This window comes from Anas platyrhynchos, chromosome 5 (assembly GCF_047663525.1).
Source record: "Anas platyrhynchos isolate ZD024472 breed Pekin duck chromosome 5, IASCAAS_PekinDuck_T2T, whole genome shotgun sequence".
NCBI lineage: Eukaryota > Metazoa > Chordata > Aves > Anseriformes > Anatidae > Anas > Anas platyrhynchos.
The window spans coordinates 10,302,140-10,315,185 of record NC_092591.1 but is presented as its reverse complement, the minus strand read 5'-3'; the positions used below and the strand labels follow the sequence as shown (position 1 = coordinate 10,315,185).

At 43.9% G+C, this 13,046-nt stretch overlaps 1 protein-coding gene across 3 annotated transcripts in view; it reads left to right on the top strand.

Annotated features, from left to right (window-relative positions):
* Positions 1–13,046, top strand: part of ASPG (asparaginase) — a 68,156-nt gene that overhangs the window by 15,983 nt on the left and 39,127 nt on the right. The window contains exon 1 of one of the 3 annotated variants that reach the window (XM_005029988.4): positions 7,015–7,218. The exons of the other annotated variants lie outside the window; for them this stretch is intronic. Coding sequence (XP_005030045.2) covers positions 7,071–7,218 — 148 coding nt within the window. The 5' untranslated portion in view covers positions 7,015–7,070. Of the gene's footprint in view, positions 1–7,014; positions 7,219–13,046 lie in introns of those variants that run through there. 3 annotated transcript variants of the gene reach the window in all.

Sequence of the window (13,046 nt, the reverse complement as noted above, 5' to 3'; positions counted from 1 at the left end):
AGCCCTGCTGGTCGCACCGTTTCTGATACAAGCCAGGATGCTGTTGTCCTTCTTGGCCACCTGAGCACACTGCTGGCTCATATTCAGCCGACTGTCCACCATCACTCCCAGGTCCTTCTCTACCTGGCAGCTCTCCAACCACGCATCTCCTAGCCTGTAGCTCTGCTTGGGTTTTGAATTACTAAATGTGTTTATAAACCCTTATTGGAAGGGAAGGCTCTAAGTTTGCTTTGTTTACCCTGTTAGGTAATTTTCTGTTACTTGTGGCATTTCAGAGAAATGCATCTGTTGCAACACTAAGAGCACCCAATTACTATTTTTTTCCCTATTGTCAGCGTCTTTTATTTAGGTTTGGGTGTTAGTCCTCTGTATTCTTTAAATTGTTTCTGTGGAACTGGTTCCTAGTCATCCATCCTCCACCAGTCTGTTTGTGCAATGAGTCATTTGTATGTTCTTTTACGATTCATTTCAGACCACTTCTGCAATCCAGGAAGATCATTCAGAATTATGTTTCCCATCATAAAGTGATTATCAGATGTGTGCAGATAATAAGCTACAGTCTTGATTTTCAAATAGGTTATATTTCATTTGGAAATACTAATTAAACAAACAAACACAAAACACACCTGTAAATAAATAATGCTACATGATTTTATTTTTTAGTTGGAAAGGAACACTATCAGTTTTTTCTTGCCAAAACTGTTTTCAAAAGTTGACTATTCTGAAAAATGAAGTGTTGAGATTCTGAACAACTCTAGTAATCATACTCAAATTGAACTTTAATTCTGTTAAAGGGCAGGTGTGTTGTATTATTCCTTTCTAAGTCAGAGCTTTAAATTTTGTGAATTGGGTCTGTGGTCTCTGATCAAAGATGTGAAAGATAGCATTATATAGCATATATAACACAATACTCACATTTTTGTGGATTCTTTTGACTGTATCTGAGCACCTACAGGACAGACAAAATCATACGTTCTTTCTAGGACAAGTCCCACAAAACCTAAAATGATCTCACCGTAGGTAGAGTTTTAAACTAATTATTCTTTCCCTGTGTCTTTTCCTAGATTACTCTGAGTAGCATTGTAAAGGGAAAAATACAGTGATTAAAACCCTCTGAGATCTGCGTTAGAAACAAACGAATAAAATGAAGTATGTTGTTCTGTGATTATGATATGTAATTAGAACTAGCTGTAGAATTGTCATTCTGGAAGAAAAAAGGTTTCTTGCAGGAGAACCAAAATACTTGTTAACGTGGAAAGTTTTGCAGTGGATATACACGTAGCTAAATCCCAGCAGCTGGAATGATTAAGTGGTTAATTTCTGTCAGTCATCATTGCAGTTTTTGTTTTCAATAGCCAACAGTTTATAGGCTATTGTTACATACAACATATACAGTTCTCTGCACTGAAAGATGGGTGAGTGAATATTGAAAAATGACAAGATTATGTAATGATAAGCATTTATTCTAAGTGATGGGACAGATTTAATTTATTATATTAGGGAGGGAATAAATTATTTCTGCTCTCCAGAAGAGCAAGAGAGTATCTGGGATTCTTTTTTTCCCAGTCAGATTTCTCAAGGAATTTAGAGTTCAGGCTGGAGTTTTGTAGCCATCATTGTAAATGTTGGTTCCCACCCTTAGCCTTTTGCTCCTGTCTACTCTTACCACATCTTACTCTTCAATATAAAAATTAGAGGTCCTAAGCTGATTTAGGAAACTTGTCCAGGTTGAAAACACTTTGCACTTCAACCTTTTTTCTCCATGATTACTTTAACCCTCACTGATTTTGATTACCATTTAGTGTTCAGCCACCTGGACAGCTTCACATAAAGTGATGTGGGATGTGAATGAACAGGCTGGGGTCAAGTGGATGCTCCAAAAACTGCTTAATCAAGCACTGATCCCAAAGGAGCCGTGACTTAAGGGACAAAATCTGTGTAACTACGGAGAGAGAGCGGAGGGAAAAGTTCAGCTGCAAAATAAAGAAAAGGAGGCTGAGATAATAGAGAACCAACAATAAATAAGAGTACCAGCTACTTGTTTAACCCAGATAAATGACTAGTCCTCTTCACAAAATAGCTGTTGCATTACCCCTTTTTAAACCCTTTTTTTTTTCTATTAATTCATTTTTTTATTAGGGGATTTCTGGTTACTTTGCAGTGAAAAAGGCCGTCACCTAATACTAGCACTACTCTTGCTTCTCATTGTTTGAGCACAAGCTACATTCCTGATACCCTGGTACTACGCTTAATTAGTGTCTTGTAATGGTTCCAAATTCCGTTGAGAGCTTTGAGACACTCAACTTGGAATGTATTGGTAGAAAGTATTCTTTTAAGTACAGAAACCACCTTGGAAATATGTATTTCATGTGAACTGATCCATGCAATGCATTGATAGAGCCTCTTTGACAACAAGGAGGAAGATGAGGGCAGTGGCTGGCTTTACAATCTGTGTGAAGGGCTGACTTGGCTGCACAGCACCCTGTAGATCAGGCTTACAGGCTGTTTGAGAGCTTTCTAGTCAGGATCACAGTGAGGGCTGCAATGACAACGTCACCATGGGTGCCTACTGTAGGCCACCTCTTGAAGGGAGGGAAGACCCCCTGTGAATGCTGGAAGGAAAACATGGAGGGAGGGGAAAAGATATCCAGGAGACGTTGTGGATATCAGGGCAATTTTTTTTGGACACAGTCTGGCAGAAGATAGATACTGAATGCGTTTTGCTTTACTCTAGCTGTAATCTTATGCCTGATGTGTTTCTACTTGCCTCTGACAAGTAAAGCAATACAATTGCATTTTAGGTGCATCATTTCATACTAAGACAGCTCTTACTTAAAACAACAGAAGTAGTTTAAGAGCGTTAAGCAGCACAGCCTTCAACTCATCCTATTCTCCAGCAACTTTTGTAAAGTGAAGGTGTCAATCCAATGGACTCCTCTTCCAACATAAACTGTCCTGTTTGATTTCTTTTTAAACAAACCTCGCGAATGAAGGCATGTGTACTTTTTCAAATAAAGATGACGAGAATATGAGAAAAAAATAATAAAAAAAAAAGGCCAACTCCAAGTTCTTACCTGTACCAGCAGTTGTGCAAGCAAGGATGTCAGATCTGTGAAATGGCAGAGGGTATAAATGTCATTTCTGTTAGAATACTAAGTGACAGAAATTGGAAGTGTAAGAAATGGCTCGGACTATCCCCTAATATATATTTTATCTTGAAATTGGGTTAAAGTTTATTCAAAAGCTGCAGCACAGGGCACAAACTAAGTGCGTATGAACCAGAGCCAAAAAAAAACGCCCAACTCACCACTTTTACAGAGGAAGCGTGTTCTTCCTTTGGCTTACTGGATAACTCAGGCACTTGAGCTAGATGTTTTGCCCCACCAGTATCCATGCAGCAGCTCATTCTCAGCTCTGCCTCTCAGCAGTTGTTGTCCTACTTCCTCATTGTCTTTAGCCCCTTTGCCAGTTTTGCTCTGGAGTTGGCCAGTGGTAAGGAACATCGTGACTACAGACATGAAGACCTAGCCTCTTTCCTTGAGAACAACTTCAGCCTCCTCATCCTTGACCTCCCACACCTGGTCCTCAAGAGAATCTGCCCTATGCCTCCCAAACATGAGTCTTAGAACCAAAACGGGTATGTGAGGTAGACACCAATACAGGACTTGATGCAGATAATTTTGTTTTATGGCAGATTCACCTGCCCTCTCACCTCCATTCCCATAGCTAACATCTTTGTTTTGGTTGAAGTTGTTGGAAGGGTTGGCCTTTGTGCTTAGGGACATGGTGTAGTGGGTGACATTGGTAGTAGGGTGCTAGTTGGACCAGATGATCTTGGAGGTCTTTTCCTACCTTAATGATTCAGTGATTCTCTGATCTCCCACAGTCTGCAAGCTGCATATCTCCAGCTTTTTTTCTGTAACATACCGCTGTTACCACTCTTTTCATCACACCTCCCCAGCTCCTTTCCTTGTCAAATTGCCCTCTAATCTCAATGTCAATGATCTTTACCTAGTTGCTAAGCCCTGAAAAACTGTCCTCAACTTTTATTTAGCTTGTATAGACACTGCTTCCACTTCAGACTTGAAGGAAAGCTTTGTATGTCTGAAAGCTTAGGAAGATACTTATAGAAAGGTATAGGAAAAATACAGAAACACCTAGCACATTATCAGTCATTGTAGGTGAAATGTAAATTGGAGCTCATTTAAGCCTAGAATATAGAATAGGGTTAGTTTTCTAATCCCTGTGCTGGTAATTCACTTTTGCTGTTGCGGTAGAGATTAAAAGTAACAGCTATTTCTCCACCAGTTCAGCTTTGCACATGCTAAGGGACTGGAGGAACTGTTGGACCAGAAGATACTATGCCATAAAAATTTCAGCTTTGCTCCATCTATTTTGATGACACTAGCAATTCCACTACAGTGTTAGCATCGTTGGGGTATTGGCAATAATACTGCTTCTGTTTCTCAGGGAGCACTGAGATGAGGTCTGTGAGTTTATCTTGTCACTGTTTCCTAAATCTTTTTTTCCTTCTCTGCATCAGGAAATAAAGTATCCCTGCAGCATCGGAAAGGTCCTTTCAGAGGTCCTGGTATTCAGATCCTGGCAATAAACCATCTTTGCAGATATGGCTACTGACTGCAGAGAGATGATTGTTATCATAAAACAGACAAATCTGCAGATCAGTTAGCTTCTGAGTGTGAAGTAATAAGCTTCATCTTCCTCTTTGTTCTTGTTTATTTCTAAGAAGTCTCTGCTCCACAGAAAGAGGTGGTATCTTCATATGCGCCACCTGGGGAGGCTTGTGAAGTGGGCCCACATCAACCTAATGAGATTCAACAAGTCCAAATGCAAGGTGCTGCACCTGGGCTGGGTCAGTCCTGGACATGAGCACAGACTGGGAGAAGAACTCATTGAGAGCAATCCTGCAGCGGAAGACTTGAGGGTTCTGATGGATCAAAAGCTCAACATGAGCCAGCAGTGCGTGCTTGCAGCCCAGAAGGTCAATTGCATCCTGGGCTGAATCAACAGAGGGGTGACCTGCAGGTGGAGGGAAGTGGTTGTCCCCCTCTGCTATGCCCTTGTGAGGCCCCAGTTGCAGTCCTGCGTCCAGGTCTGGAGACCCCAGCACAAGAAGGATGTGGAGCTGTTAGAGTGGGTCCAGAGGAGGGCCAGAAAGATGATCAAGGGGCTGGAGAACCTCTCCTGTGAAGTCAGGCTGAGAGAGCTGGGGTTGTTCAGCCTACAGAAGAGAAGGTTCTGGAGTGACCTCATTGCAATCTTTCAGTACTTGTAGGGGAGTTATAAAAAAGATGGAAAACAACTCTTTGCTCACTCAGATATTGACAGAATGTGGGGAAATGTTTTTAAACTAAAAGTAGGGATATTTAAATTAGAGATTAGGAGAAAATTCTTTACTCAGAGTATGATGAGGCACTGGAACAGGTTGCCCAGAGAGGTTGTCAATGCCCCATCCCGAGGCCTTGAGCCATCATGAGGCCTTGAGTAACGTGATCTAGTGGGTGGCGGCACCTCTGCCTATGGCAGGGGTGTTGGAAATAATTATCTTTGAGGTCCAAACAAGGCAATTCTGTGACTCTATGAACAGATTCTAGTACTCAAGTGTACAATTTAGTGAAAGGGTATGAGCTCAGATAAAGGACTTTGTGGGCTGCTATTACTAGGGCATACCTCAAAACTGAACTGCACAGGTGGAATACATAGGATTGCTAGGTTTAATTAAGAGAGAAATCTGGAAAAGGCTATGGTTTTGCAGGCTTATATGTTACTTGTTCCACTGCTCTTATGGTGGTCCAGGGAGACCATTCCAAATAACCCTTATCTTTAATGAAGTCATTACCAGGCAGTATGGTCCCAGACTCTCTTTGTTTGTCCTAAGACATGTGTATCAGTAATATCTTTATTGATGATTTGGATGAGGGAATTGAGTGCACCATCTGTAAGTTTGCAGATGATATCAAGTTTGGAGGTAGCGTTGATCTGCTGGGGGGTAGGAAGGCCCTGCAGAGGGACATGGATGGGATGGGTCGATGGGCAGAGGCCAGTGGGATGAGGTTCAACATGTCTAAGGGCCAGGTCCTGCACTTTGGCCACAACCACCCCATACAGCGCTACAGGCTTGGGGCAGAGTGGCTGGAAAGCTGTGCAGAGGAAAAGGATCTGGGGGTGCTGGTTGATGCTCACCTGGACACGAGCCATCAGTGTGCCCAGGTGGCCAAGAAGGCCAACAGCATCCTGGTTGTGTCAGGAACAGTGCCACCAGCAAGACCAGGTAGGTGTTTGTTCCCCTGTATTCTGCTCTGGTGAGGCTGCACCCTGAGTACAGTTTTGGGCCCCTCAGTACAAGAAGGATGTGTCCAGAGAGGGGCTCTGGAGCTGGTGAGGGGCCTGGAGCACAAGTCCTGTGAGAAGCACCTGAGGGAACTGGGGTTGTTTAGTCTGGAGAAGAGGAGGCTCAGGGGAGACATTGCTCTCCAAATACCTGAAAGGGAGTTGTGGGGAGCTGGGGGTCAGCCTCTTCTCACAGGTAACCAGTGATAGGACCAGAGGGAATGGCCTGAAGTTGTGCCAGGGGAAGTTCAGGTTGGAAATGAGGAGACATTTCTGCTCAGAAAGAGCAGTCAGGCACTGGGATGGGTTGCCCAGGGAGGTGGTGGAGTCACCATTCTTTGGGGTGTTAAAGGAGAGGTTGGATCTGCTGCTTAGGGACATGGTTTAGTGGGTGACATTGGTAGTAAGGGGACAATTGGATCAGATGCTCTTGGAGTTGTTTCACGACGCTAATTATTCTTTGAAACTGAAGGTGTACAGAGAAGGGGAAGACCCAGGGCTCCTCCCCGCGGGGGTGACCCCCAGCACCTTGCCCTGTCCCCACATCCCCTCAGAGCCCGGCGCGGCCCCACAGCCGCCCTCCCGTCCCCTCAGCGGGGCTCTCCCCGCCTCCCCGCACGCCCCACCCCGGCCGCCGGGGGCGGGAAGGGGCGGCCCCCGCACCGCCCTATAACTCTGCTTGTGGCCGGCCGGGGAGGTAGCGGTTCCTCGCAGCCGGGATGCAGCGAACCCTAAGCAAAGCCCTGACCGCCCCCCAGCCCCAGGAGCGCCCCCCGAGCTCCGCAGGCGGCTGTAAGGCCTCCAGCGAGGCGCGGGTGCTGGTCATCAACACGGGCGGCACCATCGGCATGGTGCAGGACGACAAGGGTGAGGGGGCCGGGGGGGAGCGGGGCGGAGGAGCCCCGGGTACCGGGGAGGTCGCTGGGTGCAGCCCCCCGGGAGGGGACGGATGTTTTGGGGTGTGTGGTGGAGCCAGCCGGGCTCGGTGGGGTGCCCCAGCTGCCCCTCTGGGTGTAATGAGGCTGCCGCTTTTGTAACTAAAACCTTGCTTTCAGCCGCTCTTCCTGACACGCGTTACAGTTCAGCATCCCGTGCTTTCTCGTAGCTGCTCAGAGCAGCATCAGAAGGATGTTCTCCTTCTGCTAGTCCCGTCTTCCTATCAGCGGGTTATTTCAGCAGCCCGGCTGGTAGGTGTCCTGACAGGCAGCTGGTTACAGCAGGTTGTGGCAGAGAGCAGCGTGTCTCCTGAAGCACCAGCCCTTTCTCTTCCCCCCCCCACCTCCTTCACGCGCTGAAAATGAAACCAACGTGATTTTTACTAGGCACACGGCCCTTTTTTAGTCCCAGGAGAGTAACCATCCCGGGCTGTCTGGTGAGCATGTGCCTCGCATTCCTACCAGGAAGAGCGTGGCCTCTCGTGGGTGGCAGCCACGTCAAGGATTTTCAAGTGGTGACCTGAAACACGCAGCTGATGCGAGTGTGGCAGCCAGCATCATCCTGCCAAGTGTCACGCCAAGTAAGATCAGGCACAGCATCTTTGCTTACCTGCCCCCAGGCAGGCTCCTGCTGCTCTCCTTCCAGCTCTTGATTTCCTCCAAGAAATCATTGAAGGGTTGGGCTTTACCTTACTGAGGCAGACTGAGACTTTAGTTGAAGAAAAGGTTAGGCATGCCAGCTCCCCTCCCCCAGCTGAGAAGTGCTTGATTCCCAAACTGAAGCCTGAGATGTCTTGATTGACATATTGCCAGGATTTTAACTGAAAGCTTCATAAGTACATGCTTTATATTTTCAGGTGCCCCTACATATAAACGGGCAGGTGCGTGAATTTACCTAACAACCCCTCCAGCCCCAAAAGTGCCATCTAAGTGCTGCTAGAACCTTACTCAGCAGGCATAGATCCCAAGGGATACCAGAAGCATCAGCTGAGTGACGTTTCTGGGGAAAAGAACAGCTTTTGGCCATATCTGACTTCCTGCAGGGCTGTGTATTTACCAGCAATGGCATAAAGGGAAAGGGAGTGATGTATAGTTGGGAGGGATGAGGGGAGCGAGAATGAAAGCAGTTTGATTTAGGTGAACATCCATTCAGTTTTCTTCTTTACTTCATAGGCAGTGGAGCATCCTGGGACTTACAGAGTCTGTAAGTTTCTAGTTTCAGAAATGAGGGTGCTTCTCTAACCTGCTACAGAATTTAAAACCCTTGGTTGAAATAACATTTCGGTTACTCATTTGTAGGACTAAAACACTTGGGGCTTCACCTCAGAGTTTTATACACTAAATTTGTTTCTAATGCATATCCTGCCTTAGAAGATGATGGTTGGCTGATCTTTATTGTACAGAACACGTGTTAAAGGGTTGTTCTGCTTTATTTTTTTATGTCTAATTGCATTTAACCTATCAAACGAGCCTGAAGTATGACAATTCAAAGAAAAATGACTGCAATTCAGATGACGTGTAATCACTTTCCTCTGTCTGTGTTGCATACACTGAAATCACTTCCTACTTCTATTGTCTGTTCCCCAAACTTCTTTTAAAGAAAATAAAAATGACGTCTTGTTCTTTTATAAACGACCTCCATAACCTCTTCTGATCTTGTGTACTTTTTTGATTTTGCTTAACAAGTGTCAATCATTAAAGCATGTGCAAACAACGTAGCAGTTATGATCCAATGACTGGCTACATCCTGATGAGGTTTTCACCCTGCTTTTTGTACACAGATCGGGCAGCAGAGCAGCTGGAGTACCTCTTTAAGAATATTTGGCAGTCCTTAGTGTCCAGGCAGAAACCGGTGAAAGGGCCTGGGAAAGGCAGCATGCTTAAAAAGTTAAATAAATAAATAAAAAGCAACGCTTGTTTCTTTTATTAACCAAGGGACAGAAAGCACCTGTTTACAGCCATACCTTAAACTGTAAGTGTTTTATTTCAAGCAAGGTAAACAGGAGTGGCTTCCTTCAGCACCATGAAACCTTTTATAGCTGCAACTGCTTGAACTGTAGGATGCAAGCTGATTCTACCTAACTAATTTCCATCTAGGCTTACAAGCTTTTCTTTCCACTTGCTGGAGAAGACATCTGACATGTCTTGGAGTTTTTGAACTTACTGTACGTCTAGAGCCTACCTCTGCAGGAATCTTTATCAGGCAATAGGTGGTCTCTTTCTGTTTCAGTGAGGTGACAGCTCATTTGCAGACTCTCCCAGCATTCATGTTTTGCTGTCAAATAAGCCCTTTCAGTGCATGTTTTAAATTTCTTCCTTCTACTGCCTTTCTCCTACAATAGCTTCTTTTGGGTTATCAATAGTTTAGTTCAGAAAGAATCTTAGCGAGGGTATTGTGGCACTAATCCCTGCATTAACACCTTCAGAAAGGTGTTTTCTTCAGGATCATGTGTGGGCTCTGCTTCATAGCTTTTACCTGAAATAGTGAGGGGGGAAAAATACCCCCAAAAACAAGTAGGGCTAAGCTAAATCCCTTTAGGATTGCATGGAGTAGTCTCTCAGTTAATTATTTGTCTTTTCTAGACATAGGAGACTGCCAAAGGACTGACTGCTGTTGTCCAAATGGGCAGTATGCAACCCTTTTCTAATTGAAAACTTTGCTTTGAAACCTTTACATTGCTTCTGAAAGTGCCTGGCACTGCATAATAAAAAATAAATAAAATAAATTTGTTGGAGAACACTGCTGCTCTGACTTTACAAAGCATATTTTATAGGTGTCACTGCTTTGGGGATCTATCACCATAGATTCATATGCTTTTTGTCTTGATAGTCCCATAGGAATAAAACTGGTTTGGTGAAGTCCTTTGTGTGTCTCCAGACAGAGAATTTGTTAGGCTTTGGGGGTGATGCCCTGTAATCTGAAGTACAGTATGCTTCTTCCCCCTAACTGCTGTGGCTTCTTCCATGCAGAGCTGCACAGACACAGTTGCATCAGAATTTTTCAGCTCCCCGTTCTCTGCTGCAGCACGGGCTGCAGGATATCTTGATCAGTAAGTAGCTACAGCTGTATCATCTTTAGTATTGGAGTGAAAAGCAGAGTCTTGGTGGTAGGTGAGACAGAACCACGCTTATTCTCCTTAGCCACAGGTAGGTGTTTGCTGTTCTGCCTCCTTGCATCTGTTTTGTGATGCAAGGCTTGGCCAGCTAGAGAGGGAAGGACAGAAGCTGATGAGAGGTACTTGGAAAAAATGCACATCCTGCCTCTTCTCTGCAAGTGTAAGGTTGCTTCAAATACTTGGTTAATGAGTTTGGCTCACAGAAGATGTTTTCCATGCCTAATAAAGTGGAAGTGTTCTTAAAACAGTTGCATTTGAGTTCCCCTGCCTTTGCTTCTTGAAGCAGAAACCACCGTTAAACATGGACACATCTAGGGGACTGTGTAGGTTGTAAGTGGGACGTCTTGGATCCATTTGCAGAATGTCTTAAAAAAAGGTTTAAGTACAGTGCAAGCAGGTACAGAAAAATGGGGTCAGATCTGTGATTAAGAGAAGAGATGAGGAACAGTCATTAATAGGGAAAGGACTTAAGAATGTTAACATACATCAGCTTCCACTTCTTAGGGCAAATACCAAAAACTAAACCATCTAATCCACTGTCGATATTCTGAGCAAGACAATTGGACAAACAGAAAGTATTGGACAAACAGAAAAATGATCAGGAAACACACAGAAAAGACTGTGAAACTGTGTGGGCTGCGCTTCAGAGCCAGAATGACTCTGTGTCCAAGTGCAGAGGCCATTGGTGAATAAGCTAGGAACATCTTTAATAGGAATAAGCAGGGATTAGAAGTGAAGGAACAAAACATCCAAAGCGTAAAGCATGTTAAGTATATTTTGTAAAACAAAGTGTTCCGTCAGGAATCCAACCCAAGCCACTCAAGGGCTGTTGCCATTCTGTGAGGAAGCTGGCTATGAAAAGGCTCGCTGCTTCATTTAGGGCAAGCCAGGAAAGAGATTGAGGAGTTCTTAAGGATTTTCCATCACTTGGGAAAGTAAACAGACCCCAAGTAAAGCAGCCGTGCGTGTACTTTAGCTAACGCTACCACTGTTTCTCCATATTTTGGAGTATTTTAAATAACAAACCTGTTGTTTGAAGGTGAATCAAACAAAAATAGATGTGAACTTGTGTGACAATCATGTTTAAACAGATGGAAGAACTAGGCAGTAGAAGAGAATTACCTAGCCTCAAATTATGAATGACTAGAAATAGCAAAAGCTGAATAATGAGGTTGGAGAATTTGTTTGCTGTCTGAACAGGTGGCATAAAGCAGTCACCGAGATTAAACAGAGCAGGACAGTAGTGCCAGTGGAATCTTGAAGCTGGAGAGAAATGCCTTTGGTGGAAACTACCTGAATGAAGCGTGTCTCAGGAAGTCAGACATAAGAAAAATAGGGTGACTTAGGACTGTGGACCCTAGAGCTTTGGTTGTCCTGCATCAAGCAGGATCCTGGGAGAGGAGTTCTTGGCTCAGGTGAAGGAAAAGTAACTGCAAATGAAAAAAATACTTGGAGCACTACAATATCACATCATAATTGAATTATTATAATCTAATTGGAATATTGGTGATCCAGAAACTTGTGATGTACTATTGTCACGTAAAGACATGAGAGTTACTAAAGCCTGAGATATATAAAGTTCTGCCCCACAAAATTTAGACTATAAATGAACATCCCTCTTCCCAGCTAACCCCAGGAGCTAAAATGCAAAGATCTTGTTTATCCTATCAATATTAGAGTAGTCACGAGTTAGGTTCACAAAGGAATGCTGCTCTGTGATACTAATTGTAACGTGAAAAATTTAGGTGCCTCCCTGTCTACCAGAGAGCAACATGTGGCTTCTGTTTCAAATAGCCATTTGCAGCCAGAACACCTGCAGATCCAGCAAACCCTAAATGGATTTAGGCTGATTTCAGCCCCAGCCATCTTCAGAGCTACTGCCACAGAGCAGAAGACAACATCAGGAGCTCCTGAACAGAGATTAAGATGCGTCCATGCTTCCACCTACTTTTCTTCAGCAATTTATGCACCTCCTCTGCCTGTTGTCAACTATGGTGTTCAGTCCTAAACCTGCTGGTGGAGAGCACCTGTCCCAGACAGAGGGATAGAGAATTTAGCACTTAAGACCCTTCTGGGAAGCTAAGGTTTCTTTGTTTTTATAAATACTGATCTTTGTCTGTATCCGTCAATACCCAATACCTCCTGGGGTTTTGTTTTAGCTTTCTGTTTTATTTTTTCCCTCTATGCAAATGCTAGTGCTGTTGACAGTGAGACATAATGTGCAGCTTTCCAGTAGAGTCATGCCAGTAGCTTGCTGCTTGTGTCAACACATCTGTAAGCTAAGAGGCTTAGGCAAAAATATCAGAGCTTCCTAGTACAAAATAATGTTCAGGATTTTGTAAATACCCTGCCGCTGGATAGGGAATAGCTGTGGCTAACGTAAGAGATATGTAACTTTTTGCTATCAGTATTTCTGCACAAACATCAATTTAAAATAGGTAACACATAAATATTTGATATGGAGGAGATGAGTAATGTTATTTCTCCTAAATGAAGGTTTTATTTACTTAAAGCCATGAAAGGAATAACTGCACAGAGATGTATTGATTATATTGCTTTCACGTTTTTTAACTGGCAATAGACAGTTTAAATTTCATGTGGAAGGGCAGGCAAACATCTGCATAACCTGATTTCTTCCCTCCTT